At 32.8% G+C, this 25,982-nt stretch overlaps 1 protein-coding gene across 4 annotated transcripts in view; it reads left to right on the top strand.

Annotated features, from left to right (window-relative positions):
- LOC108149854 (stathmin) overlaps positions 1–25,982 on the top strand; it is a 48,509-nt gene that overhangs the window by 20,796 nt on the left and 1,731 nt on the right. Inside the window, exons 1-6 of one of the 4 annotated variants that reach the window (XM_041708780.1) lie at positions 6,343–6,852; positions 10,419–10,502; positions 20,943–21,112; positions 22,961–23,146; positions 23,218–23,364; positions 25,748–25,903. In XM_041708780.1, the coding sequence (XP_041564714.1) occupies positions 6,774–6,852; positions 10,419–10,502; positions 20,943–21,112; positions 22,961–23,146; positions 23,218–23,364; positions 25,748–25,903 (822 nt within the window). In that variant the 5' untranslated portion in view covers positions 6,343–6,773. Of the gene's footprint in view, positions 1–6,341; positions 6,853–10,418; positions 10,503–20,942; positions 21,113–22,960; positions 23,147–23,217; positions 23,365–25,747; positions 25,904–25,982 lie in introns of those variants that run through there. The other 3 variants (XM_041708781.1, XM_041708783.1, XM_041708782.1) reach the window with 3 other exon arrangements.

Raw genomic sequence — 25,982 nt, 5'->3', positions numbered from 1 at the left:
CTTTTTCTGTATGGTCCTATACTATGCTTGGACAAAATTTGAAAAAGTTGCTAAAATTCATGATTTGCTACACACGAACGTCTGCTATCGATATCGGAATAAACGCAATGAAGCAGATTAGCCTGTTACACTTGACAGACGTGCTCCATTGCGTCTGAACTTGGTTAGTTTCTTGGTTTCTTGGTTCGTTTCGACGCAAACTAGTCTCTCAGTTTTAAAGCTATAGCAAAAATCTCCCATAGAACAGTCGGGAAAAAAAAAACTTTGATGTTTTTTAATTTTTTTTTAATTCTTCGACATAAATTTCATTAAAATCGGATGACTTAAAGCTTCCTTAGGAACAAAAAAAATATAAACAAAAATATTTTTAAAAAATGTACCTTATTTATTTTGTATTTTTTTTTTTTTTTAGTTCTTTTTTAATTTTATTAAATTCGGAAAACGATTTCATATAGCTACCATACTATCGAATAATTGAGCTACAAATCATCATAGCTTCAATGTTTTTAAACATACATATACGCAAGTAAATAATAATTTTCATAAATGTTTTCAAGAATATTTAGTTTTTGCAATAGCTGCAAAGGTATATTAACTTCGGCTTGCCGAAGTTTGCTTCCTTTCTTGTTACAGTCGAAAACGCTTGATTCTACCTGTTAGATACTTTTCAAGGAATACAATTTTTTCAAGGAATACAATATTTCTGTACGAATAACAGGTACACTCATAATAATTTTCGCCCGAAATCACTCTAAAAGGATCCAAAGGCGATTTTCTCATGATTTAAGGACGAATTTTTCCTAAATTAATAGCGAAGTTTTCATAAATTTAGTTCGATATCTTAAATTTAGGGCGATATTTCTACAAATTGTTAAAAAATTTGGACGATTTTTCTTTATAGCAAGGCGTTTTTTCGTACTTTTAGGGCAATCTTTCTCAATTTTAGGGCCAATTTTTTTTTCAATAAAAAAATATATATACATGTCATGTTATCATATGATGGAACAATTTTCTGGGAACAATTGTTTTATTAAATATTTTTTAAACTAACTTTTTTTTTTTGCTTTTAACATGCATATTAATATTAGATAATTATAGCACAAGGAGAATTTACTGTAAATAATTAAGTATTAAATGAATTAGAGAAATAAACACAGAAATAAAAAAATCTTACTGTTTTGAGAAAACGCCTTTTTAACACGCACACTTCCGGACTCGAACCCGCGAACTCGCTGAAGTTTATAGCTTGTTGGATTCATGGAAGTTCCATCTTCAAGATTAAATAATAAAATTATTTTTTGCTTTTAATTGTGTAGTTTTTAGTAAATTATATTCAAAAATTTATTCAAAAGACTTCTAGGATTTATATTAGGAAACCTATCCTTATAAAATGTATGGGAAAGTTGAAGAATGATCTATTTCTAGTGAATGAAGCTATCAATGACCGAAAATTGTTAAAAAAAAAAATAAAAATTAAATTGTCTTTAAAACAGGTGAAAAACGTTATTTATAATTTTAAAAAAATTAATTAAGCTTAATTTTTAAAATCGGAACTGGAAAATCAAGGTTTTATTTTTAGAGGATTTCATCGACATAAATTTGTAAACCAGTGTAGCTGATGCCAAGGCTAAAAAGCAGTCATTGGTAGACCCCTTTCCCTTTTCACACTCTCCCTCTTAATCCATATTGTGATTCATCGGTCGCTCCTAGAGCGGTTAGTTCGTCTGGCGCCGTTCTGCTTTTTGAATTGCCGCTCTATAACCTTGTCGGCTTCATCGTGTCCCGCGACCGCATCGGGTACTTCAATTCACTATGGGCATAAGAAATGTTGGCGTTAATTAAAAAAAAAAAAATTTTTAATTTGAACAGAATGGTTTTATTGATCAAGTTTAGTTTTTTGCATACTTTCACACGCATTAATTAAGTGTAGAATTATTAATAAAATATTACAAAAATGTGTGTCTCAAAGTCGACTTGAGAAGGGCACCTATTTGTAATTAAAATTGTCCAGATTCCAAAGGTCCTTTTTAATTTTTATTTTGATGTTAAATGATGTTAACATGTCAAATGTTAATTTATTTTCTAAAATAAATTTTCGTGGTTCACGAAATTGGTAATGTACATACGAGTACATACTTTTATTAAAAACATTTACTTCAAAGAAATTAAAAATTTCTGAGCTACTGAGTCGCTTAACAGAATCACTAGAAACTATAAGCCATTCGCTTTAAGCCTTTGTAAGCCTTTCAAACTATTTCATGCATCAATCTTTAAAAGTATTGTGTAAAGACTTGTATTGACTGTACAATCCTGAAAGAATTATTATTATGCGTTTAGCACAAATTTAGTATGCCTATTGGAATTTAGAGTACTCGTTTATGCTCTAAACTAATTCTGAATATTCAAAATGGAAAATTTTTGAGATTGGGAATGACAAATTATACGTCCTTAATGATTGGAAGATCTAAAATACTTTTGAAACAATATTGGATGAATGGACTTTTTAAAAGCAATTTTAAGAAAGACAGTTTTCATTTTCATTTTTAGCCTAGACCATTCTATATTAACATAAATTTTAATGATGTTTTTCCATGGTGCAGTCGGAGAACGACTTTTCGCCACTCTACGCATTTGGCTGCTTTTTAAGTCATCGCTGTTTTATTTATTGTATTTAGGCATTTCCTTTTTTCGCCCTTCCTCAAACTTCCTGCTCTCCCCTGTCGACACCAGTGGGCACATTTTTTCTTCCGCGAATTTTCCTCATCAACAATCCATTTAGAAACCAGAATTTTAGACAGTAAAAATAGTCCCGTTTAGTGCGAAAACGTAAAACAAGAAATAATTGGTTCTCCAGAAAAACTCTATCAGTTATTAATGACTGTGCTGTCTTATAAACATTTATTTTACAGAGAAAATTATATAAAAACAAGCACATTAGACTGATCAAAAATTTATCCGCGAGTAATCTACGTTTTTCGCCTGTGCTGTTCATGCATATTTTTTTATATTCTCGACTTCAGCTTTCATTATCAATAGCTTATTTTACTAGAAATTGAATTTTTGTATGCATGTTATGAGGATTGGTGCAAAGAGGCAATGATTCAAGATACGCCACCATAAACAGTACCTAAATAATACGCGACTACAAAACGAAATTAATTTAATGATTTTATTTTAAAGATGGAACGTTAAAGAGCCAAACAAATTTATACCGGTTGAATTTATTCAGATTAAAAAGAGTAAAAAAATTTATGTTTTTTGACCTGTTATATTGATACAATAGTTGCACTTAACAAAAAATCACCGTTTCACCAGCGTAACTTTTTTTAAAAATGTTTTTATTTTTTGGACTCATCCGAAAGCGGCAAGGTCTTATCTAAAATAGTTCTTAAAAGCGACCGGTAGCAGGCATAAGCCACTGCACCCGAAACTTAAAACGCGCTTTTCTCAAATCAACATTTTGGAAAGCTGCTGACAGCTCGACTATAAATTTACCGATCGGTTTGAAATGGAGACTTAATCATCTTAAATGGGACCTATATACAATGACCTTCAAACTTTTGTATTGGTTGAAGCTATGATGATTTGTAGCTCAATTATTAGATAGTTATTTATTTTTATTTTTTCTATGGGACCTATATGGTATAGTCGTCCGATTTTTATGAAAATTTAGTCATTACTATATGTCGAAGAACTAATAGTCAAATTAAACAAGAAAGAAAGCAAACTTCGGCAAGCCGAAGTTCATATACCCTTGCAGCTATTGCATGAATTAAATACTTTTGAAAACATTTAAATTATGATTTACTTCAGTATATACTGAAAAACAGTGAAGCTATGATGATTTGCAGCTCAATTATTAGATAGTTATTTTATATATTTTTATTAGTTCTATGGGAGCTATATGATATAGACGTCCGATTTTGATAAAATTTAAACCATAATTCTGAAATAATTAAACATTGCCATATGTCGAAGAACTAAACAAAAAATTAAAAAACAGAAAAGTTATAATTTTTTTTCATTTATTTCTCCGATTGTTCCTATGGGAGCTATATGATATAGTCGTCCGACTTTGATGAAATTTAAACCGTAAATCGAAAATATTTAACCATTACTAAATGTCGAAGAACTAAACAAAACATTAAAAAACAGAAAAGTTATAATTTTTTTTCATTTATTTTTCCGATTGTTCCTATGGGAGCTATATGCTATAGTCGTCCGATTTTGATGAAATTTAAACCGTAAATCGGAAATATTTAACCATTACTAAATGTCGAAGAACTAAACAAAAAATTAAAAAACAGCAAAGTTATAATTTTTTTCCTTTATTTTTCCGATTGTTCCTATGGGAGCTATATGCTATAGTCGTCCGATCCGGCTCGTTCCGACTTATATACTACCTGCAATAGAAAGACAACTTTTGGGAAAGTTTCATGCAGATAGCTTTAAAACTGAGAGACTAGTTTGCATATAAACGGACGGACAGACGGACAGACGGACATGGCTAGATCGACTCGCCTAGTGATGCTGATCAAGAATATATATACTTTATAGGGTCGGAGATGTCTCCTTCACTGCGTTGCAAACTTCTGACTGAAATTATAATACCCTCTGCAAGGGTATAAAAACAGCAAAGCTATAATTTTTGTTGTATTTTTTTCCGATTGTTCCTATGGGAGCTATATGATAAAGTCGTCCGATTTTGATAAAATGTAAACCGTAATTCTAAAATATTTAACCATTACTATAGGTCGAAGAACTGAAAAAAAAATTAAAAAAACAGCAAAGTTATAATTTTTATACCCTTGCAGAGGGTATAATCATTTCAGTCAGAAGTTTGCAACGCAGTGAAGTAGACGTTTCCGACCCTATAAAGTATATATATTCTTGATCAGCATCACTAGCAGAGTCGATCTAGCCATGTCCGTCTCTCCGTCCGTCTGTCCGTCCGTTTCTACGCAAACTAGTCTCTCGGTTTTAAAGCTAACGCTGCATGAATAAAACTTATTAATTAATACGCTAGTCACACAGCTATTTTTGCCATTCTTTCGACCGGAATCATGTCAGCAGTTGAAATACATTTTTTGGGAGCCTCAACAGACAGCCCATAGTCCCGTTGGCTCTTAATATTTTTGTAAAACATAATTCTTAAAATAAAATTAAAATCTTACTTTATTATGTGCAAAAATTTTTAAAACATTCTAATAAGTACTTTCTTTAAAAAAAATTTGAAGAATTTTTTTTTTTCCTGGTCACACCTAAAAAATCTTGTAAAGATTTTACGATTGTTAGATTTTTTAATGATTTCTACTCAAAAAAGTAATTAAAGTAATATCTGTTTTACAGTGTACTTTTTTTTGGGTTTACTTTAAAATTTTAGCATCGTTTTTAATTTTGTCGAACTCTAACCTCTAAAACTCTAACCTCTAAGAACGTTATATTTTTAGGAAAAGAAGGTTTTAATGATCACATCGGTTGGGCAGAACTTGAAACAAAAAATAAAATAAGAATGAAAACATGTGAATAATGTATAATACACTTTAAAAAGTGTGTACCATATAAAATATTATAAGTGTCGTTTCTGAACTGCGTCAGCAAAGTCAACTTTCATCTCCAGAGAATTTTCTCGCTTTAATTTTGAAAGGCAGTGTAATTTTATGTTGTTTATCGATAATGATCCAAAAAGCAATATCTTCAGTTTCCAAAAATGTTGGCAATATTATTGAAGTCATTGATTTGAAGATTATATAGTTCATACGTTAAATAGTCCAAGAATTTATATAAAGTAAGATAGGGTCAATGCTTTTATGTGTTGGCTTATTCTAAGTTGCAAAATCAGACGGTTTGGTTTCCCGAATGCGCTTATTCGGCGCAGCTTAAAGCGGCCCCTTCCGCTCTCTCAATCGATTACTCTCAGCGGCTCAATTTCCTCCCGTATTACCTTACTGCGCAGGCTTCAAATTTGGAAGTGGGTTCTATCGATATTTCAAGAGCTAGGAACAAACAAACCAATTTAATGATAATGTTCATTTTTTTTTAAGTAAAGAGTATAAGATATGATTGTTTTTAGTTAAATGTTAAATTTTGTTGAGTTACTCCTCGCCACACTATCAATTACAACCCCCAAAAACTGGCTGTTCCCACCCGTTTCTTGGCCGCTTTCTCTGCAGCTCTCTTTTAGCTGTTTTACGTTTCTGACTTGGGGGTGCCGTTTCCGCACCGACCACGCCCCCGCCGACCCCCAAGCGCGGTATGTCCTTTTGTGCATTGTCCTTGCCTTCCGACGACGCCGTCGCCAACTCCGAATTGTACGCCACGCTGGCGCCAGGAAAAAACTGGTCGCCAGTCGTTCGCCTGCTGCTGAAAAATTAACTTCGGCATAATTTAGTTGGTCTTTGTCTTTCGCTGCGCTCGTTACGTTTCGTCGCTACCTTCTCTCGTTTTCGAAGGATTCCATTTAATGCCGCAGCAGAAATAACAATAACAATAGGCAACGTCGCGAAATTCAAATACAGAATTTGTAACACACATTTCAGCAGCACTGCTCAGTGCTTTGCGGTTAAATTTTGATTCTATAGTTCGACCCAGCAGCAAGTGGTTGCGCTCCCTCTCACAAAAAACCGAAATCGCTGTGAAACAAATTGATTTTTTGTGCTGGCCAAAAAAGCAAAGCCGACCCCAAATAAAATACACCGGCAACAACCAGTCCACACATATCCCAGCCACCCACTACCAGTTCTTAGCTTGTGTGAAAGGAAAAAGATCTCATCATGCTTATTGGATTAGTACGCGACTCCGTGATGCAGTGCTTCTGCCACACGTGCCGAGCACCAGGAATTCTGCCAGCGGGTAAGATTTAAACCTGGTAACAGTTTGACCCAAGAAATGCATACTCGTACTCGTCGAACATAAATATCATAACGTTTGAGACCCTATGGCGATAAACCCAAGCGACGAGAAAGGGTATAGATATGTCCGTCTGTCCAAGTCAACAACATGGCTATACCAGTTCTTACGAAAAATATATACATAAAACTGTTAATATTGCTATATTTTTACAAATTTTACGAGAAAGCCTTTTGGGTTTGCCTTTTAAGTTTGCCTTTCAGGTTTGCAAAATAATTTCCGAAAGTTTTTATACCAAATTTTGTTGATGTTTTTTAAGTTATAATTTAACTCGGCCTATAATGTAGTTACACGTTTATACCCGATCTTTCCATCCGGGTATATTTAAGCTAACAATATACAAATCACCGGAAAATGTTTAAAATTGTACATTACATACATCGATAAATTTATTATTGGATATATCGATAACAATTACCAATTGCCACCTATACAAAAGGCAGCTGACAGCACTGCACTTTTTAAGTGTTCTCTACCGAAAATCACAAACCCAACTATTCAGGACAACAAAATACATACGTCCTAAAAATGGGAAAAGTACCAGATCTAAGAATATGACACTTAAAAAAATCAATTTGTCAGGAAAATAAAACTAAAGGTTCCTTTTAAGTATACTTTGTATACTATTTTTTACATACCCCTAAAAGATGAGAGTCGTATCTTTTTTTTTTAAAGGATGAGAAATAGTTGGTAAATTGCTTGCTTGTGCATTGGCGCCACTCAGCCGGCAAGCGGTGAGTCACCGCCCGTTTATGGACGGGAAGTTAATTTTACTGGACTTTTTGATGCCTTTAAAAACATTTGGTTGTCTAGACAGATTTTTTTTTTGGATATTGCACTGATTTTAATATTTATTTTTTTCTATTGGGATATTGAAACGCAGTATTCGCCGCAAACAACAGCAAACACATACATACGCATTTAGCGAAGTGATTGCGCAATATGGACACGAAACAACGAACACAAGGGAACTGACGACAAAGGACGTAATTTATTGATTTATTGACAGGCCCGGGTCTTACATAAATAAATGAATTATCCTAGCATATAGCCGTCTCTTACAACATACTGCTAGCTATTTCAACGGATGGGAGTAAGAAGATTAAGGTCCTTGGCAAAATACGCATCTTGATGCGGTCATTATATATCAAGTACATGATTTGACTGCTATGCCAATTGAGATATCAATTTTATAAAATAAGATTAATTGACATTATATAATTTGCTTTCTCCACTTTGGATTCATAATTCTATGCATAGATCGCATTATTACCTGCAAAAAGGAATAAATATTTTTTTAAGATGCAACATTTTTGTTTAATTTTCGTAAACTCGGAGTACAACTGCACGAAAATCCATGCTTTGTTTCTGAAGTAAATTGTCGATTCAATTTTGTAAGCTAGTGTTACATTTCAGGGTCTTGATTCAAAAGCCTTTGTGGCTAAAGAAGAAATCAATGCGCGACATAAAGAGAATAGCTTATGTCGGGTATACAAATATAGAGACCACGGCAAATCAACTTAACTTGACGTCAGAATGCTTTTAATCTGAAGAATCTGCATGTGGCCAGGGTCAGTATAGAGAATTTCTCTGCGTTGACTTTAAATGAGGTAACATTTGTGCTAAAATTTCGAAAGCCCGTAATGAGGAAAATTATTCTAACTCGAATTAGGTATGTTCATTAATGAAATGTCCTTGCGGCAACCGGCAACCGGCAACCTAAGACCAATTTGCAACTTAGGCACAGGCGACTGAAAGAGGCGGCCTCTTCGGCGTCGCTTGAAGTTTTTTCACGCCATTTTGATTTCAGACTGTATTTTACAATGTTTATTAAATCGATGGTAAAAGTCAAAATTTAATATAAAAGATGTCCAGCATTTTGAAAAAAATTACTTGTGTCTTCTATATTAAGTTAAATTTTTATTTTTCATTTTATTACATTAACAATTGATCATTGTCGATTATACAAGTCCGTCTGTAGGGATTGTTAAAACATTAACAAGTTTACAATGGTAACTTTTCCATCTCATATTAATTATATAGCAAAGAGCTAACTTACTTTCCGGCTTTTCGTTAAGCGAATAAACCAACAGATAAGGAACTAAAATAAAACACATTCTCAATTGATATTTTCTTATACATATGTTTGCAACTATAGATACAGGTGTCTACACCGCTTTCTGGGCTTACATTTTTATCTAAATTAATTTTATTAAATCACTTACAGCAGTACTGTTTGAGTAAATTTAAGTGCTTTTTCAGTGAGTGTCGCTCCCTTCATAAGCCCTTAAAACAAATTGTCTTTAGTTTCTGTTTTTTTTCACAAAGCTTTTACTAGATGTAAATACATTTGTATATCCTATCCGTCCACGTTCAGCTGTCACGTACTAGCCGCATTTTTCTATATTATCCTTCAGCAGGCGCTAGGTCTCAATTTGCTTCTCCACTCTCGACTTTTGCATGTGACTCACGTTACAGACGCACACATAACATAATTTTGTATTTCTTATGCTGGTTTGTTCTTCGACTCGTTGTTTAATGAGTGTGGCCGACAAAAAAATAGAAAATAATGTTTAAGGAGGTGTTTTTCTGTCGTAATACGTAAGAGTAGAAGCCAATAAATTTGATCACGATTTCATTTTTATATTAAAATTTCTCCACAGCTTCTCGCTCCTTAGGACTATATGAAATTGTGAATTAACTGGCTCTTTGTGTGTACCATCATTTTTAGTTCTGTTGACATGAGTTCTTTTGATATCTTCGGTATTTTCTTTTAATTACGAAAACCATAGAATGATAAGTTTTCTATGAGTTCGTCAATAAAAAGCATTGCCTTATTACAAGAACCTCGATATTTTGTAATATGAAAATGGCTTCAAAAGTTAAAAAAAAATTTTAGGTAGTTTATTAGCGTATAGATTGGTAATCAAAAAAATATTTTTACCAGGTTCTCGACCTGGGTTTTTGGGTAAGCTTATTTTACTATAAATATTCTATTCTTTTCTATATAAGGAAACCTGTCCTTCATATCCGTGATCGTTATTTTAAACCTACAAAATCGTTTGCATGCTCCGCCGTTTATTATTAAGACCCGTACAACCGCTAATAAAACAAAAGCAATTACGACTTTAAAAAATACCATCATAAAGTTTACACATTTAAGACATTGTTATTAAATAACAGACTTAATTGTATAGATAAGTTAAAATATGATTGTTCCCGTTTTCGTCTAAGATATATACAATGAGAGTTCGATATTTCTGGGATGTTTAACTCCCGTCAATAAATGAGTACGAGTATCCTATAGTCGGGAATCCGACTATATTATTCTTTCAGTTATTTTGTAAAATTAAAACTCTCAAGATTTTCAGAAGTAAATGGTGGTCAAACAGTTACCAAAATGTAAAAAAAAAATTAAATGCCGTAAAGCAACTGTGTTCTAATTAGCTAAATTAATTTCCAAACATGCTTTCCAAAATGTGGACCTTCTCTTTGGAATATTTAAATAGTGTCGAGAAGATCTGCGCCAATCAAGAAAATCAATAAGATTCGTTCCAAGCAGCCGCGGCTCAGCAAGAAAGTAAAATTTATAAGTAAGTACGCCATTTTCAAAATGATTACACTAGTTTACAGACAAAATACACCAAGAAGGTAAATATCAGTTTTTGTTAAAGTTGGAACCCTGGACCACGAAATACCGATTCAGATTTTTCCAAGGACAAGTAAACGCAATGTTCGTGATCGAGGACCTGCCACTCACGTTCCTAAAATATTACAGAAGTATTTTGTTTGCTAGTGTTATAAACCAAAAAAAAAAAAAAATGTAAAGAAAGCTCCCATGAAGTTGGGGACTGCGTGGTTCAGAAAATTTTGCCTACACAGGTATCGCATTGTGCTTCCATTCGGTCTAGATAAAAATTAAAAGTTTTTATCGTATGTTCATGTACTATAAATCAAAAGTGCTACAGATCATCAAATTTACACCTATTTCAACGGCAAATTGATATTTTCGAAATAATCAATATGCACTTTTGCGTGTCAATATGCCATTATCCATTGTCATATACTTGGTGTCATTTTCGGGTCTATTTGACACTTTTCAGTATTAATATGGTACTGACTTAAGGAATTTCTAACTCGAACATGCCCCTAACAATTTAAGGATTAAAATAACACCCACACCCAAAAAATAAAACAAGTAGTTTATTTTGTATTTTTCGATATTCAAATTATTTTGTTCACATCTTTTTATTCTTTATGTACACATTATTAAATACTAAACTAATTTTATTCTTTAACAACAGTATTTATTTGTTTAAAAAAGCAAACCTGCCTGACAAATTCTTAGCTTATTTCGTGCAGTTGTATTACAAAACTTTAAGTCGGTATCGCGGCTAAACCAATAAAGATAAAACAAAAACGTAAACGAATATTTTAAATAAAAACAGTAGCATTTTAAATAAACTAAAAACAAATCCTTGCTATTAAAAATAACAAAAAACATATTTAAAGCTGTCCAGAAGCGGAAAGGAGAGCACACAAAAAACGGCATGAAAAAAGATTGTACATTTTGCTTTTGATATATTTAGTTATAATTTTTATGATCAAGAAGGTCGTTTTAAGTTTATTAAATATTTCTATTTTTTAAATGTTGCGTTTTCATTTTTGTTTTATCTTCATTAGTTTAGCCGCACTACCGTCTTAAAGTTATTTATTCAACTGCACGAAATAAGCTGCGAGCCACTGTATGCGTTTTTTTCTTAAGGGTCATATTTTGAAAGAAAAAGACGAAAAACCAAAAATAACTGTTTTACCGTTATTTTCTAAGAAATCGGTCTTGCCGAAAACTTTGACCCATTTGTTCGTAACCAATTTACATGGATACTGAAAATTTGAAACTGATCGGGCTTGGGGCTTTTCGGACGTACAGCCTAAAATTCAAATTTTGTTTTACATTGTTTTGCATACAAACATATCCAAATGCTGCTAATTTAATTCAAACATTGGGCACAATTGGAAAAAAATTGACTAATAAGTTTTTTTTTCTTACTAAATCAATTTACATATATATATATATATATATATATATACATACATATATATGCATAATTACAATTTTCTCATGGCGCATTTCTTTTTGGATATTTTAAAGAGTCTTACTTTGTTGTCCAAAATTTTTCTTAATGCCACTTCAAATTTTAACTTTACACTTCTGCTTTTAACAACTGATAGATCGATAGCGACGCTGGCTGTACAATAGTCGGAACTCGAATTTCGAACATCGGTATTAAAGTGACCTCAGATATTTTTTTTGGGTGTACTTTTCGAAGCATTTCGTCAACAGCAAACAAGTTTGATACGAAAAATAGTCAAGTCAAGACTAATAATTTCCTTTAAAAAAAGAGCGCTGTTAATTAGAAGAAAGCTCCGCCTATTAAATGGGTATTCGTCATCGAGAATTTTTTGGGGGCGTGAAGTAATCGATGAGCGGGACCTTTGAAATGCGGCGCCACATTGACGAACGTTTCGATATCTGCTTTCATACCTTCTTTTTTAATTTCCATTGGCAAACCACCCTAAACAGGCGCACATATGTCGTAGCAAGAGAACCCTATTCCACCTCGCATGTTGGCGACTAATAAAGTAAACGACCGTTGGCCATAAAACAATCTTAGGCACACAACGCTATCAACCAAGTCACAGGTTATTCCACCACAACCGCAATAGCAAAAACTACAATGGCGACTAATTTAAACGCTTGTTGAACTGGAACACGGTGGTGCACGGCTGTAATGAACTTTGCTTTGGCTAGTTAAATACTTGAAGTCCCAGAACCATATAAAGAAGGAAGGAAGTAAAAATTGTTAGAATCCTTATACTACTTGAAAGAAAGCAGACATGAATAAAAAATATGTTGTATCTCAAATGTTTCTAACAAAAATCAATGACAGAGCATTTATTCAAGTGTATGTCTCTTATGATTTGTTTTTTTTTTCACTTGGCAGACTAAAATAACAAATGTTCTTTATAATTTTTACAATATTGTTCTTTTATTGTTTTGAATGTTCTCATTTTTTTGGGAATAGAAAATTAAGTTTGAGAATATTTTATAAGAGTTATTTTATTGTCAGTACAAGATCATTTGAATATCGAATATTTTTATATATTTAAAAGTTGATCTTTGAACCGTCTTGGTCGGTTGTGTCTGCTCTTGTGAATTCCAAATGCATCGCTGATGAGTTTTTGAGAGAAAAAAAGAAATCATATATTCTTAAAAAAATGTTTTTCTTCAATCAAGAAAATGCTTCGGCTTTAAGTTTAATAGATTGCATTAACAGCGCGCATTAATGATTTTGAAGTGAGAAAATCACAATATTGGTATTTTTCAGTCCATTTTTTGGACTGTTCTGGACTCCCGATGAAAAGAGCATTAATTTTTTCATAATTATTTCTTAATAAAAATTGGAATTAAAAAAAAATCTGTTAAAAAATGTAAATTACTCTTAAGACGATAACAAGAGCTACGAAATTATAAAAAACCTCACAAACGAACAAATGTATGAAATTTTATTTGGTTGTTCCTTGTGATATAGGATGGAGTTAGTATACAGAGTGGCTCACGAATTAAATTAATTGCGTCAAATCCATAGTCCCAACATTGCGGAGAGCAATCCAATCATCCGATCGACCCAATTTTGTAGGTTCTATTACCATACAATCGGTTCTCAAATAGTTCAATCTCGTGCTTTTTGTCGAAATTATGTCTGGATAAGCATAAGCATAGCACTTATTCTAGGCGGCACCCAACAAAAATAGGCCAACGGGATTAAATCGCAGCTGGGAGGCGGCCAATGACGGTTACGTCAACTCCTGATTCGTTTTCGAAGTTGCATTTTTGTTGTGAATGCATTGTCTTCTCTAAGAAGCCGTGCGGGTTTTTCGGAGCCCCAAGTGCGGCAATTATTGTCGTATCCATCATGGTGGAAACAAAAAATACTAATCTTCCACCAGGCGCTCTTCGGGCAATAGCTGCCATAGGAACGATCCAAAAAATAATCGGAAAATCATAGGCATACAATTTTTAACATACATAGTTGCTTTAAAGAAAATTTGATAGCTGCATGGGCATATCTACTTCGGCTTGCCTAAAAATGCTTCCTTTCTTGTTTATATTTGCTTTGAGCTTACACTGTATATATCAGGGCTGCTCACGCGTATGCACAATGAGCACATTTGCTTTTGTTATTGCCACTGTATAGGAAGATGTGAGGGGTGGCACAAAAGGTGAGCTTGCTGGGCACAATAAGCTATAAACTAAATATTTTTTGTTTCTTCTCTACGGATTATTTCATTGCTAAAAAGACCGAAACCATTTGAATTTTCCTCGACTCTACACTGTTTGTGTGTTTGTTTTCATGGTGTTGCGTTGGAATAAGGCAGCTTTGAGCACTCCTGGTATATATCTACATACATATATCAGTACAGGGCCCTTTACATGTTATTTTAATAAGTCCAAATTTATATTCATGTTATTTTATTCACATTATTTAATTATTTGTTGCTCAGTAAATTAATTATAACAACTATACTAACTTGAATTTTGACAGAACAGATTATATAGAGAAAATATATTAAGTAAGTTTTCTTTCTTTTTGCTCTTTCCAAAACAAATGTTTTTTTATACCCTTGCAGAGGGTATTATAATTTCAGTCAGAAGTCAGAAGTACAACTCAGTAAAGGAGACGTTTCCGACCCTATATAGTGTATATATTCTTGATCAGCATCATTAGGATAGTCGATCTGGCCATGTCCGTCTGTCCGTCTGCCCGTTTCTACGCAAACTAGTCTCTCAGTTTTAAAGCTATCGAAAGTTGTCGTTCTATTGCAGGTAGTACATTAGTCGGAACGAGCCGGATCGGAAAAATAAATTTAAAAAATTATAAGTCTGCTGTTTTTTAACTTTTTTCTTAGTTCTTCGACATATACATATGTAGTAATGGTTCAATATTTCAGATTTATGGAGTAAATTTCATTAAAATCGGACGACTATAACATTAAAGCTCCCATAAGAACAATAGAAATATATAAAAAAAACAACGTTTTTAAAATTAACTTTTCTATTTTGTAATCTTGCCATGTCCGTTCGTATGAACGTCGAGATCTCTGAATCTTTAAAAGCTAGAAATTTGGGATTTACAATGCAGTTTCTAGCAATTCTTACACATCAAGTTTATTTAAGTACGGAGCCACGCCCACCCTAACGCACACAAATGTCAAAAGTCTGGTAGGTCACTCTGGGACATGTTAGATCTTGGCTATTGAACTCTGTGTGTGTGTCGTGTGTCTAGGTCATATCTATCGGTAGACGTAGACACAAACATTTTCAAAATCGAGCTCTGTAGGGTTACTCGACTGCAGCCTTCTTTCTTGTTTTAGAAGTTACTAGCATAAATGTACATTTTCGGTATATATTTATATATTTATACTTTGTATTTTAACTTGTTGACTTCGTATATGCCCCTACTTCAAGTAAAGTGATAAAACTAACTACGATTTAAGCTGCTACTTATGGAGGCAACAATTTATCAACTTTAGCGACCTTTAACTTGTACCAAAATACACGAATATCCATTAACGAACCGATTCTTATAAAAAACGGTTTATTTCTAAAATGATCTAACATAAGCTGTACACAAATAGAAAGTTCAGCTTGTTTTTTTTTTTATTATAACTTTGAAAACAAATATTATTACTACTACTTTTACTAGTTACTTTAGTTTAGTTTACTTAGCTGCACTAAGTTTTAACAATTCAAATAAATTCTAACATTCTATAATCAAATCCATGCTGCCACTAGCTGACTCATAAGCTTTTGGTTTTGGCAATATCGTCGTGCCCAGCTGGCAACCAACAGCAATTAAGTGCCTAGAAATGACTGTCCCATTGGTGGAGTATTCAGTGGGGAGGGGGTTTTGCTTGCCAGACGACTGTCGCCGGAAACTAACAACAACAACATAACGATTGAAGCGACAGCCGCTGTTTGTTTTTTGGCTGTGCAGCATATACCAAAAAGTATGCTACACGACAAACTCCTGTAGACCAGCACCAAAGTAAGTGTGTTAGAGTACAACGAACATTTTTGTGCCGCTTGGTTGTGGCCCGATGCCGGCCTCATCACATTTTTAGTCACTCCGTTCGAACGTTCGTTCAGTTGCTTAAGGAATAGCTGCGCGACAACAGCTTCGTGAGAGAAGTCAAACAAAAAATTGTTTTAAAATTATTTAAGTTTTATTTCGATCTATCGTGTTTGCGTCAGTGACTTACAATGGTGGCCATCGATTTGCATTTAAACAGTAAGAACACAGAACAAACTACAGAACGCACAGGAAAATATATTTTAACATAGATAAATGTCACTCTTTATCAAATTAACCTTGTCTTATGTAAAAATGTAAACTTTTCGAATAAAATGTAAGTTAACAAGCTACCAAAATTTCTCATCTGTCTCGAGCCATTAATTTTAGTTAATGTAGGATTTGGAACTCGAAATTCCATACCCAAGCCTTTTTTCACAACCGTAATATGGCTGACTCATTCAAATAATTTGTTTAAATGCAAATGAAATTATGTTATTGTTATTATGAAAAAAACATTAGAAATAAGTTTACATTTTTAGTTTAAATAGTCTCTGCGTACCTTGCTTCCTTTTATCTGTGATTATATTTTTTCGTTCCTACTTCTTCACTCCTTCCTGCTTAACATAAATGTAATTATTGAAAATGGCATTTCTTTCAAGAAAATATCAAGACAAAGCGGTGAAAAAAAACAACCGAAAGTTTTACTTATAGAATTCGTTTTTTAGGCCTTACACAATAAGGCAACGCAAAACAAGTGAGTCACACGATAGTTAAAGGTACATTTTCAGCATGCAAAGCGAAAAAAAACTATTCCAGTAAGGAACCAGCAATGTGCATTGTGCACACATTATAGGGTCAAAAATCGATTTACAGATATTGCGTAAATAACCAAACTCAGCCAAAAGATTTATTTATAAATAGAATTGGGCTCCTTATAACCACTTCTGTTGGCCAAAATTATAGCTTGCTTGATTTCAAAAATATCGAGATAAAACATTACCAATCGTTTTTTTTTGTATCGTTAGGCATTATATACATAAAAAAGTATGGGATCGAACGAATACATCTTATAACTGCATTACGATCGATTTATCATCCTTTTTTGTTTTTTAATATAGATCCATACAACTTTTTTGGTTTTTTTATTATGTTATTAATTTAAATTAAACATGTTGGATATTTTTATTAATTATATTTTATTAAAAAAAATAATTTAATTTTTTTTGGAGATTTTCTTAAAAAACAAAAAAAAAATAAGAAAGGAAGCAAACTTCGGAAGCCGAAGTTCATATACCCTTGCAGCTTTTGCAAAAATTAAATATTCTTGAAAACATTTAAATTGTGATTGAATTGCGTGTGTGTTCACACTGAAGCTATTTGAAGCTTATTTGATAGTTCCTATATCAGTTATTTGATATCTTTTTCCGATTTTAATAAAATGAAAAGCGTAATTCTGAACTGTCAAATTATTAATTATTCAAAAAGAATTTTTTAAAAATATTAAGAAATAAAAAAGTTACTTTTTTAAAATTTTTTTTTTAATATTTTTATTGTTCCTATGGAAGTTATATGCTATAGTCGTCCAATTTTGATGAAACCGTAATTCTGAAATATTTAACCATTACTATATGTTGAAGAACTAAAAAAAATTAAAAAACAGCAAAGTTATATATTTTTTTTTTTTCCGATTGTTCCTATGGGAGCTATATGACATGGCTAGATCGACTCTTTCTCTTTATACCCTTGCAGAGGGTATTATAATTTCAGTCAGAAGTTTGCAACGCAGTGAAGGAGACATCTCCGACCCTATAAAGTATATATATTCTTGATCAGCATCACTAGGCTTATTGTTTTCTGTGGCAACACTTTTTTTTTAATTTGTTAGCGTAGTAAGGGGTATCTAATAGTCGAGAAATTCGATTAAAGTACCATTTTGCGTTACTGCTGGATGTCTGGCAAAAAAAAACTTTCCACATATCCGGGGATTTTGGCTTTTCTCAGTCCCTTCGAACAACACTACACTAGGCAGTTTATAATTTTGTAACACTAAGCGTAAATCTATTATTTAGCATTTATTGGTATCACTTGAAAACACAACAGCAACTACAGATCAGGCAATAGTCGATTTATTTGCCCAGTTTTTTCAAACGACTTTACGACCTCAGCTCATTCAACGCAGCCTGTTTCTTACGCCGTTTCCAAGACGAACCTAATTTTCTGTCCCACCTTAAACAAAAGTTCTCTGCTATTAAATCTTGCAATCTAAGATTCCAGGGCCCTATGGAATTCCTGGCTGCGTGCTTAGGTATTGCTCGGAAACTCTGTGCAAACCCCTTCTTAAATTGTTTACCTTCACAAGAAAGGTATTAAACTGGATGCCAATAATTATAGAGGCATATTTATGTTGTCGTCTATTCCAAAGCTTTTTGAAAATGTTACGAGTCCACACTTTCAGCACCATTGTAAATAAGTTATTTCTACGTGCCAAGACGTATTTATGAAATGGAGATCAACTACCACTAGGCTTTTTAGTTCACTTCATTTGTGATAATGGGCTTCAAAAGTAGTCTTCAAACAGACGCAATTTAGACTGACATTAGTAAAGCATTTGACTCTGTAAATCATTTACTTTTGGTTCGGAAACTCGACCTGTTTGGGTTTTCAGTTGATCTACTTAGATGGATCTTGAGCTATCTAAGGGTCCTATTTAAAATTAAACTTCTAATCGTCTCCGTGTATCCTCCGGCGTTCTACAAGGGAGCTATATCGATCCGCTACTTTTCAATTCATTTATTACTCTTAGGTAGAAAGTCATTCTCGCGTACTTTTGTACGCAGATGATGTTAAATTATGTCTGCAATATGCGGATATTTCCTGCCACAAAGTTTTACAATTCGATCTAAATCTCTGGTGCCGGTATAATTTACTACATTTAAATGGCTCAAAGTGTAAGGAAATGACTTTTAATAACTCTAAGTGATTTCTTTTTAAATAGAATTGCTCTTCTAAACGATCTTGACCCAAAACTTTAGTTTTGCGATCATATCATATCCATATTTCGTCCATGGTTAATTAAGCTATGGGTTTGCTTGTTTTTATTAAAAGGCGGTCAAATGAATGTGAGGATCCCAATGACACCAAGAAAAGAAATTTTAAAGTAAAGCTTTTAAAGTTTTCTTAACATAAGAAGTTAAGATATAATAGTTAAAAAATTATAGCTAATGGTTTATTTTTAGTTAATTATTTTAGCAAAGTTAAGTTATTATAGCTAAGGGTATATTTTTAGTTAATTATTTTAGCGTTTTTAAGCACTCAAAGCTCCAAATTTTTTTTAAAATATATTAATCAGCCTGAAATGCCGACAAGCAATTTAGCAGCATTGGATTGGGGTTTGGGGTTGAGAAAAGATTGGTGGGCATAAAGTCCTAAAAAAATCTTTGGAAGTTAAGGGTAATAACTTTATGAAGCCTACTAAAAATAAATGTTCTTAATATAAGAAAATTATATTTAAAAAAATATTTTTTTAATGACTGTTTTTAACTTAAGCTATATTTATAAGTATTAGCCAATGCAATATTTAGTTTTAGTTATTTGGTAAATGAGTGAGCAGAAAGTTATCTTTGGCAAGAGCCAATGGATACCGAAGTTCATATACCCTTGCAGCTATTGCAAGAATTAAACATTTTTGAAAACATTAAAATTATGATTTACTTGCGTATATGTTTAAAAACATTGAAGCTATGATGATTTGCAGCTCAATTATTAGATAGTTATTTTATATATTTTTATTATTTCTATGGGAGCTATATGATATAGTCTTCCGATTTTGATGAAATTTAAACCGTAATTTTGAAATAGTTAACAATTACTATATCTCGAAGAACTAAAAAAAAATTTAAAAACAGTTAAGTTATAATTTTTTTCTATTTATTTATCCGATTGTTCCTATGGGAGCTATATGATATAGTCTTCCGATTTTGTTGAAAATTAAACCGTAATTCTGAAATAGTTAACCATTACCATATCTTGAAGAACTAAAAAAAAAATTAAAAAACAACAAAGTTATAATTTTTTTTTAATTCATTTTTCCGATTGTTCCTATGGGATCTATATGCTATAGTCGTCCGATCCGGATCGATCCGACTTACATACTTCCTGATATAGAAAGACAACTTTTGGGAAAGTTTCATGCAGATAGCTTTAAAACTGAGAGACTAGTTTGCGTAGAAACGGACGGACAGACGGCCAGACGGAGATGGCTAGATCGACTCGCCTAGTGATGCTGATCAAGAATATATATACTTTATAGGGTCGGAGATGTCTCCTTCACTGCGTTGCAAACTTCTGAATGAAATTATAATACCCTCTGCAGGGGTATAAAAAAAGTTATTCTTTACAAACTGAACACCTTTTATTAAGTCACATTGTTGATTGGCCTAAGGTTTTTTTTACAGATTATCTTCGGTAAATAACTAAACACGGGTATCAAGATTTCGCAAAACAATACAAATCAGTTTTTTAATAATCCTTTTCATAGCCCTTTAAATTTTGTACAATGTTATTCAGAGACCGAAGCAAATCAATTTATTAAACAGATAAACGTTTATTTTAATTTCGATATGTTCTTTCCTGACATCTTTGGTGCTCCATTCAAAATTCCATTTGTTAGTATAAAGAAAATGTTTTAATTTTTTAATTTTGGGTTCAGTGAATTAGTTTGGAGAACGAAATTTAAGCAAAGTCGGGGAGTTTAAAAATTACGTCATCTTGCTCTGTTGGGGGAAAGCCAAGTTGAGGGTGACTGAAATTCACCCTCAGCCACAACTATCGAATGCACCCCAAGTGCACAAATATTGAATTACTCTAACCTTCTCATCCATTCTCTTTTGTCCATAGCCACAGAGATTCGCTGCCAGGAGAAGTCCCGTGGAGGACTGAGCTATGAGGTCATCCTGGCCGAGCCGGCACCGAACGTTGCGGTTCCCAAGCGTCCGGTCACCCCCGGCAAGAACGTTAGCGTCGAGGAGATTGAACAAAAGCTGAAGGCGGCCGAAGAGCGACGCATTGTGAGTCCTTATATGTTTTGATGATTTTTATAAATAGCAAACTTTAATCTTATAAGCATGAAAAGAACAGACATATATAAATATCCCAATAATTTTTTAGCAACAACAGGTTAAATAAAGCGTTTACAACTCTCAATGTCCGTCTGTCTTTCCGTAAGGGATTTAATTTAAAACTAGCAGATTCAAGTTATGCATACGAAGCAAAGCTTTAAAAGGTGGCCACGTCCACAAATCGCGAAAATCTGTCTAGTCACTCTGACTTATAGTTCAATTGAAGTATTACAATTACCCGATACAAAATTCTACCCAGGTCTCGGTATATAAACACTTTTCGAAAATATACTACCGATACATCAATGAGTAAAATTGTATACAACAATACCGGAAGCAAGCTACGGCAATTTAAAGTTTATATGCTCTTGCAGCTTTTACCAATTAAAATTAGTGTCAAGTCAAGAAACTTTGTTGTATGGCGAGAAATTCGGAGCATATTGTCCTTGAGGGCTTCGAGGATCTCGAACTTGTTCACGTAAATATGGGAATTAAAAAAAAACACAAAAAGTCTGGACCGGTTAAAACGCGCAATGTTGCGGGCCATTGCAAATCGCTAAAACGAGAGATGAGGCGACCCAGGAACGACGTCTTCAGAATATCGGTTTTGGCAGAAAAAACAAGGCTAACAAGGCCCTGTAACGCGTACCGTCCACTATTGTCGGTTGACCAGCGGTAACAGTAACCGAAACCGATATTTGATTCGGTTTAAATTGCTGATTATAAGTGACATAATACAAAAAATTATTAAAAAATATTTTTGATGTAAAAAAACAACTACTCAGCGTTCATATGGAGGGACAGACTCGACTATAAGTGACATGCTTTTCAACGAATACAATATACCCTTTACTTAAAGAGTAAAGTGGTATAATAATGATACTTTTTATTTAAGATTATTAAAAAATTCGCAATTGCGTTTTTGGGTTTTTTGATTCGCTAACAAAACAATCTATACCAAGAATGCTTCAAAAAAAAGTTATCCGATTTGGAACAAAATTGACTGAATTTTTTTTGTTTTTGTTAAAAACAACAATTATTTTGTATTTACCGTCAAAACGGACGAACCCAAATTCGATGTTTTTTTAAAACTTTTTAAAAGCTGAACTCGATTAAATTAGGGTTCTCTACCAAGGCTGCGTCCCTGCGCCAAATTAATAATTTTTCAACTGTGTGGTGATTTTAGTATGTTAATATTCTCAATCAAAGAATAATTGAACAAAAACTAATTAACTTACTAAGACAAAACATTTTTTGCTCAGTTTTTATTAATATTCAATAGAGAGGTTGTTTAGGATTTTTGTATACACTTGCGCAGGCGATTTTAAAGGTACAAGGTATTATATATTTTAGAAGAAACGTTTGAAAAATGTTAAAAAAAAAAATCTCAATGCCGATTTCGTGCTTTTAAACATTTTGTTTTTAATTCGGGTACCGAATTTAGCTTTCATGTTATATTAAATGTTGTTTGTCGATGCGATCGCAAAGCTCATCGTAGAAGAGGAGTCCTAATCGCCGTTAATTCTGATCTTGCCCCAGAATTACTAAATATATGAATACTTAGTTAATTAAATGGTTTGCTGTTTATTTAAAAGTTTTTTTTTACATTCACTTTATTTACACTAGTACCAATCGACTTTTTGCTCTGATCGAACTGTGATAATAAACTTTCAGATTTGATGCTTTATAAAGTAGTTTTCTAACAGACACTATTTAGCCCAACTCATCGCTTCTAAGACAGACCCGATCGCTTAAATTGGTTAGTATTAAACCAAACATATATTTTCATATTTGCAGTCTTTAGAAGCTAAAAAGATGGCTGATATTTCCAACAAGCTGGCCAAGGTTGAGGAAGCCACTCGCAAAAAGGATGAGATTACCAACGAGTTCATCACTCAGACCAAGGAGCAACTGGAATCGAAAATGGAACAGCACGTGGAAAAACGAGACGCCATTATTAGTGACATGAAGGAGAAGCTGAAGGTTAAAAGCTTTATTATAATTGTTAATAACATCCTTGACAAACCATTTTTATTACTTTGAACAAAAAACAGATTCATGCACAGGAGATCGAAAAAACACGTGAGACTCTTGAGCAGCAGAAGGCCAACGAGCAGAAGGCAATCGAAGAGAAATTGAAGATTGCGCAATCTCTTCGCGATGAAAATATTAAAAAAATGTTGGATCGTCTAAAAGAGCATGTGAGTGTTATAAGTGTATAGCGTAACAGTTATTGGCAGTCGGACAAAATGCCCTTAAGATGTTTATTTCTCTTAAAGCAAATACAAATTATCGCACACAAGTCAAATTTTGCATGTAGTACACATTAATTTTATTTTTTTTAGCAAAAACAAAACAAGCAATTTGACCAAGAGTATTATGAAACCATCTAAGCACTTTGCTGTGCTAAATTTTTTTTTTTGTTATACCTTTGCAGAGGATATTATAATTTCAGTCATATGTTTGCAACGCAGTGAAGGAGTCATTTCCGCCACTTTAATATATTCATCATCAGCATCAGTCGATCTTTCCATATCCGTCTGTCCGTTTCTACGCAAACTAGTCTCAGTTTTAAAGCCATCTGCATGAAACTTTATCAAAGGTTTTTTCCTATTGCAGGAAGTATATAAGTCGGAGTGAGCCGAATCGGACGACTATATTTTATAGCTCCCATAGAAACAATCGGGGAAAAAAATGTACATATAACTGTACATATTTCAGATTTCATTAAATTCATCCTATGGATAAACCCAATTATAATCAAATTACCCGACTGTAAGATAATTCCATTTTCAAAAGCGCTGACTGATTTTTCGTTTGTAAAATTTTATTGAGCACCAAAACATTTCTCACTATGAAAATATGAGTAGCTCAGTGTTCCGCAGTTAGTGCACGTGGGCATAACGGAGACGTAATTTGGTGTGATCTAACTCATATAATTAAGATTTATTTTTTGAATTTTTTAATAAGAGAATTAAGAGTATGTAATAATAAGAAATACGAGAATTTAGAGTTATACTTTTTGCAATCTTTTATTAAGTCTAGTTATACCCTATAAAGTACATATCAGCAGAACTAGGAGAGCCGATCTAACAATGTCCGACCGTCCGTTTATACGCAAACTAGTCTTTCACTTTTAAAGAAATATATCCCATTAGTTTTCTTTCTATTTCCTTAGGCGGACTTATATACATAAGTCGGAAGAATACATCACATAGTTCCCATAGTAATATTAGGAAAACAATTTTTTTTAAAAATATTACTTCGTTGTTTTTAAATTTAAGCGATTATGTTCCGTGATGGTAAACTATTTAAGAACTACGGCTTAAATTTAAACAAAATTTAGAAAATTAATAACATATGATTAAGGTTTATCGCAGCCAAAAAATTCAAAGTCCATTTAAATATGGGAATAGATTAAATTTAACTAAATAAGCAAATTTTTGCATTTACTCAAAGGACTCATAACCTTTTGAAATATTTCGAAAGTGCGAAAGTTCTTTTTGAACATTTCTGTTGCAGGTTTTTTTTGTTCATTTTCTTAAAAAGAGTTGTTATGCATTTATATTGGCGCTTTTAAATCTTGGTTTATATTCAAAGAATATAAAAAAAATGTGAGGAGAATTTCGAGGAGAAATTATCAGCTTATCCGATTCTTTCGCTTTCGCATGCAACAGTGTCAAATAGCATGTGTGGTAAGTGCATCTAAGGTTTTAGATCAACGAGCATACAACTTGTAGTCCGAACATATATTTTGACAACAAACCAATTAAAAAAGAATTTGGTTTAGTATAAGCAGTGCATTGATTTTTAAACTTTTTTAAAGTTTGTCGCGACTTAAAAATCGTTTTTTTGAATATATTTTTTTTTTATGTAGATGGAAGAGGACAAAATAACTAGAGTTGCAATTTAGTTTGTGCCATCTACACAAATTTAAAATTTATCATTAAAAGTTAAGTTGAAACAAAAATGGAATGTTTTTCGTTAATGAAAATAATTGAAATACATTTTATGCACATCTGATTATTTCAAAGGTTCAAAAACAACCTTAAAAGTATGACGGACGAAAATGTCGCGTGCAACATGTCGCGTGTCACATGGCGCAAGCAACAGTGGTTGTTAAACGAAAAACTTTTTTAAGATCAATTTATAACAGTTTAAAATTAATTTCATTAAAATCTTCGATCACGTTTTGCTGAAATCAGTGCTTAAACTGGTTTTCAATAAAGTCACTTCTGTCTGTGCTCAAACTCAGTCTTAGCACCAGTTATAATGCCTATCAAGAGCTAAAGAATTACCTTTTGTAAAAATAATACAAAATTTGGAGCTTGTTTTTTTATTCAGTTTGAGTGCTTACGCATGTCGTATTCGACAGTAGAGAATTACCCATATCTCATCCTGCGGAGTTTGCTTCCTTTCTTCCTTTTTGGGTATTATTTTGACATTATTAGAAATATAAATAAGTTTATAAATTATATTCGTTTTTAAGTCGTATGTTTTTCTTTTAATGTATCTAAAGTAAGTGTTAATATCATGTGTACATATAATTTTTGGTTACATTTTTTCTTATATCCTCTCATTTAGAACACAATCAAAATTGCCGAAATCAAATCGCAGAACGATCAATTGGAATGTCAAAAGCTCGAGGAGAAAGCTCGCATTTATGAGAACAAATTGTTCGCCGCAGAGCAGAAGCGCGAAAAGGAATTGCAAAAGAAAATTGAAAAAGTTCAAAAACTCGTACGTTTTCTCAAAAAAGCAACCATTTGTCTTAATGTTTGAGTAGCACTTGGTTGAAGTGGTTGCATCAGTTGCAGCA

This window comes from Drosophila elegans, unplaced genomic scaffold (assembly GCF_018152505.1).
Source record: "Drosophila elegans isolate 14027-0461.03 unplaced genomic scaffold, ASM1815250v1 contig_397, whole genome shotgun sequence".
Taxonomy (NCBI): domain Eukaryota; kingdom Metazoa; phylum Arthropoda; class Insecta; order Diptera; family Drosophilidae; genus Drosophila; species Drosophila elegans.
This window is presented reverse-complemented; position numbering and strand designations above follow the sequence as displayed.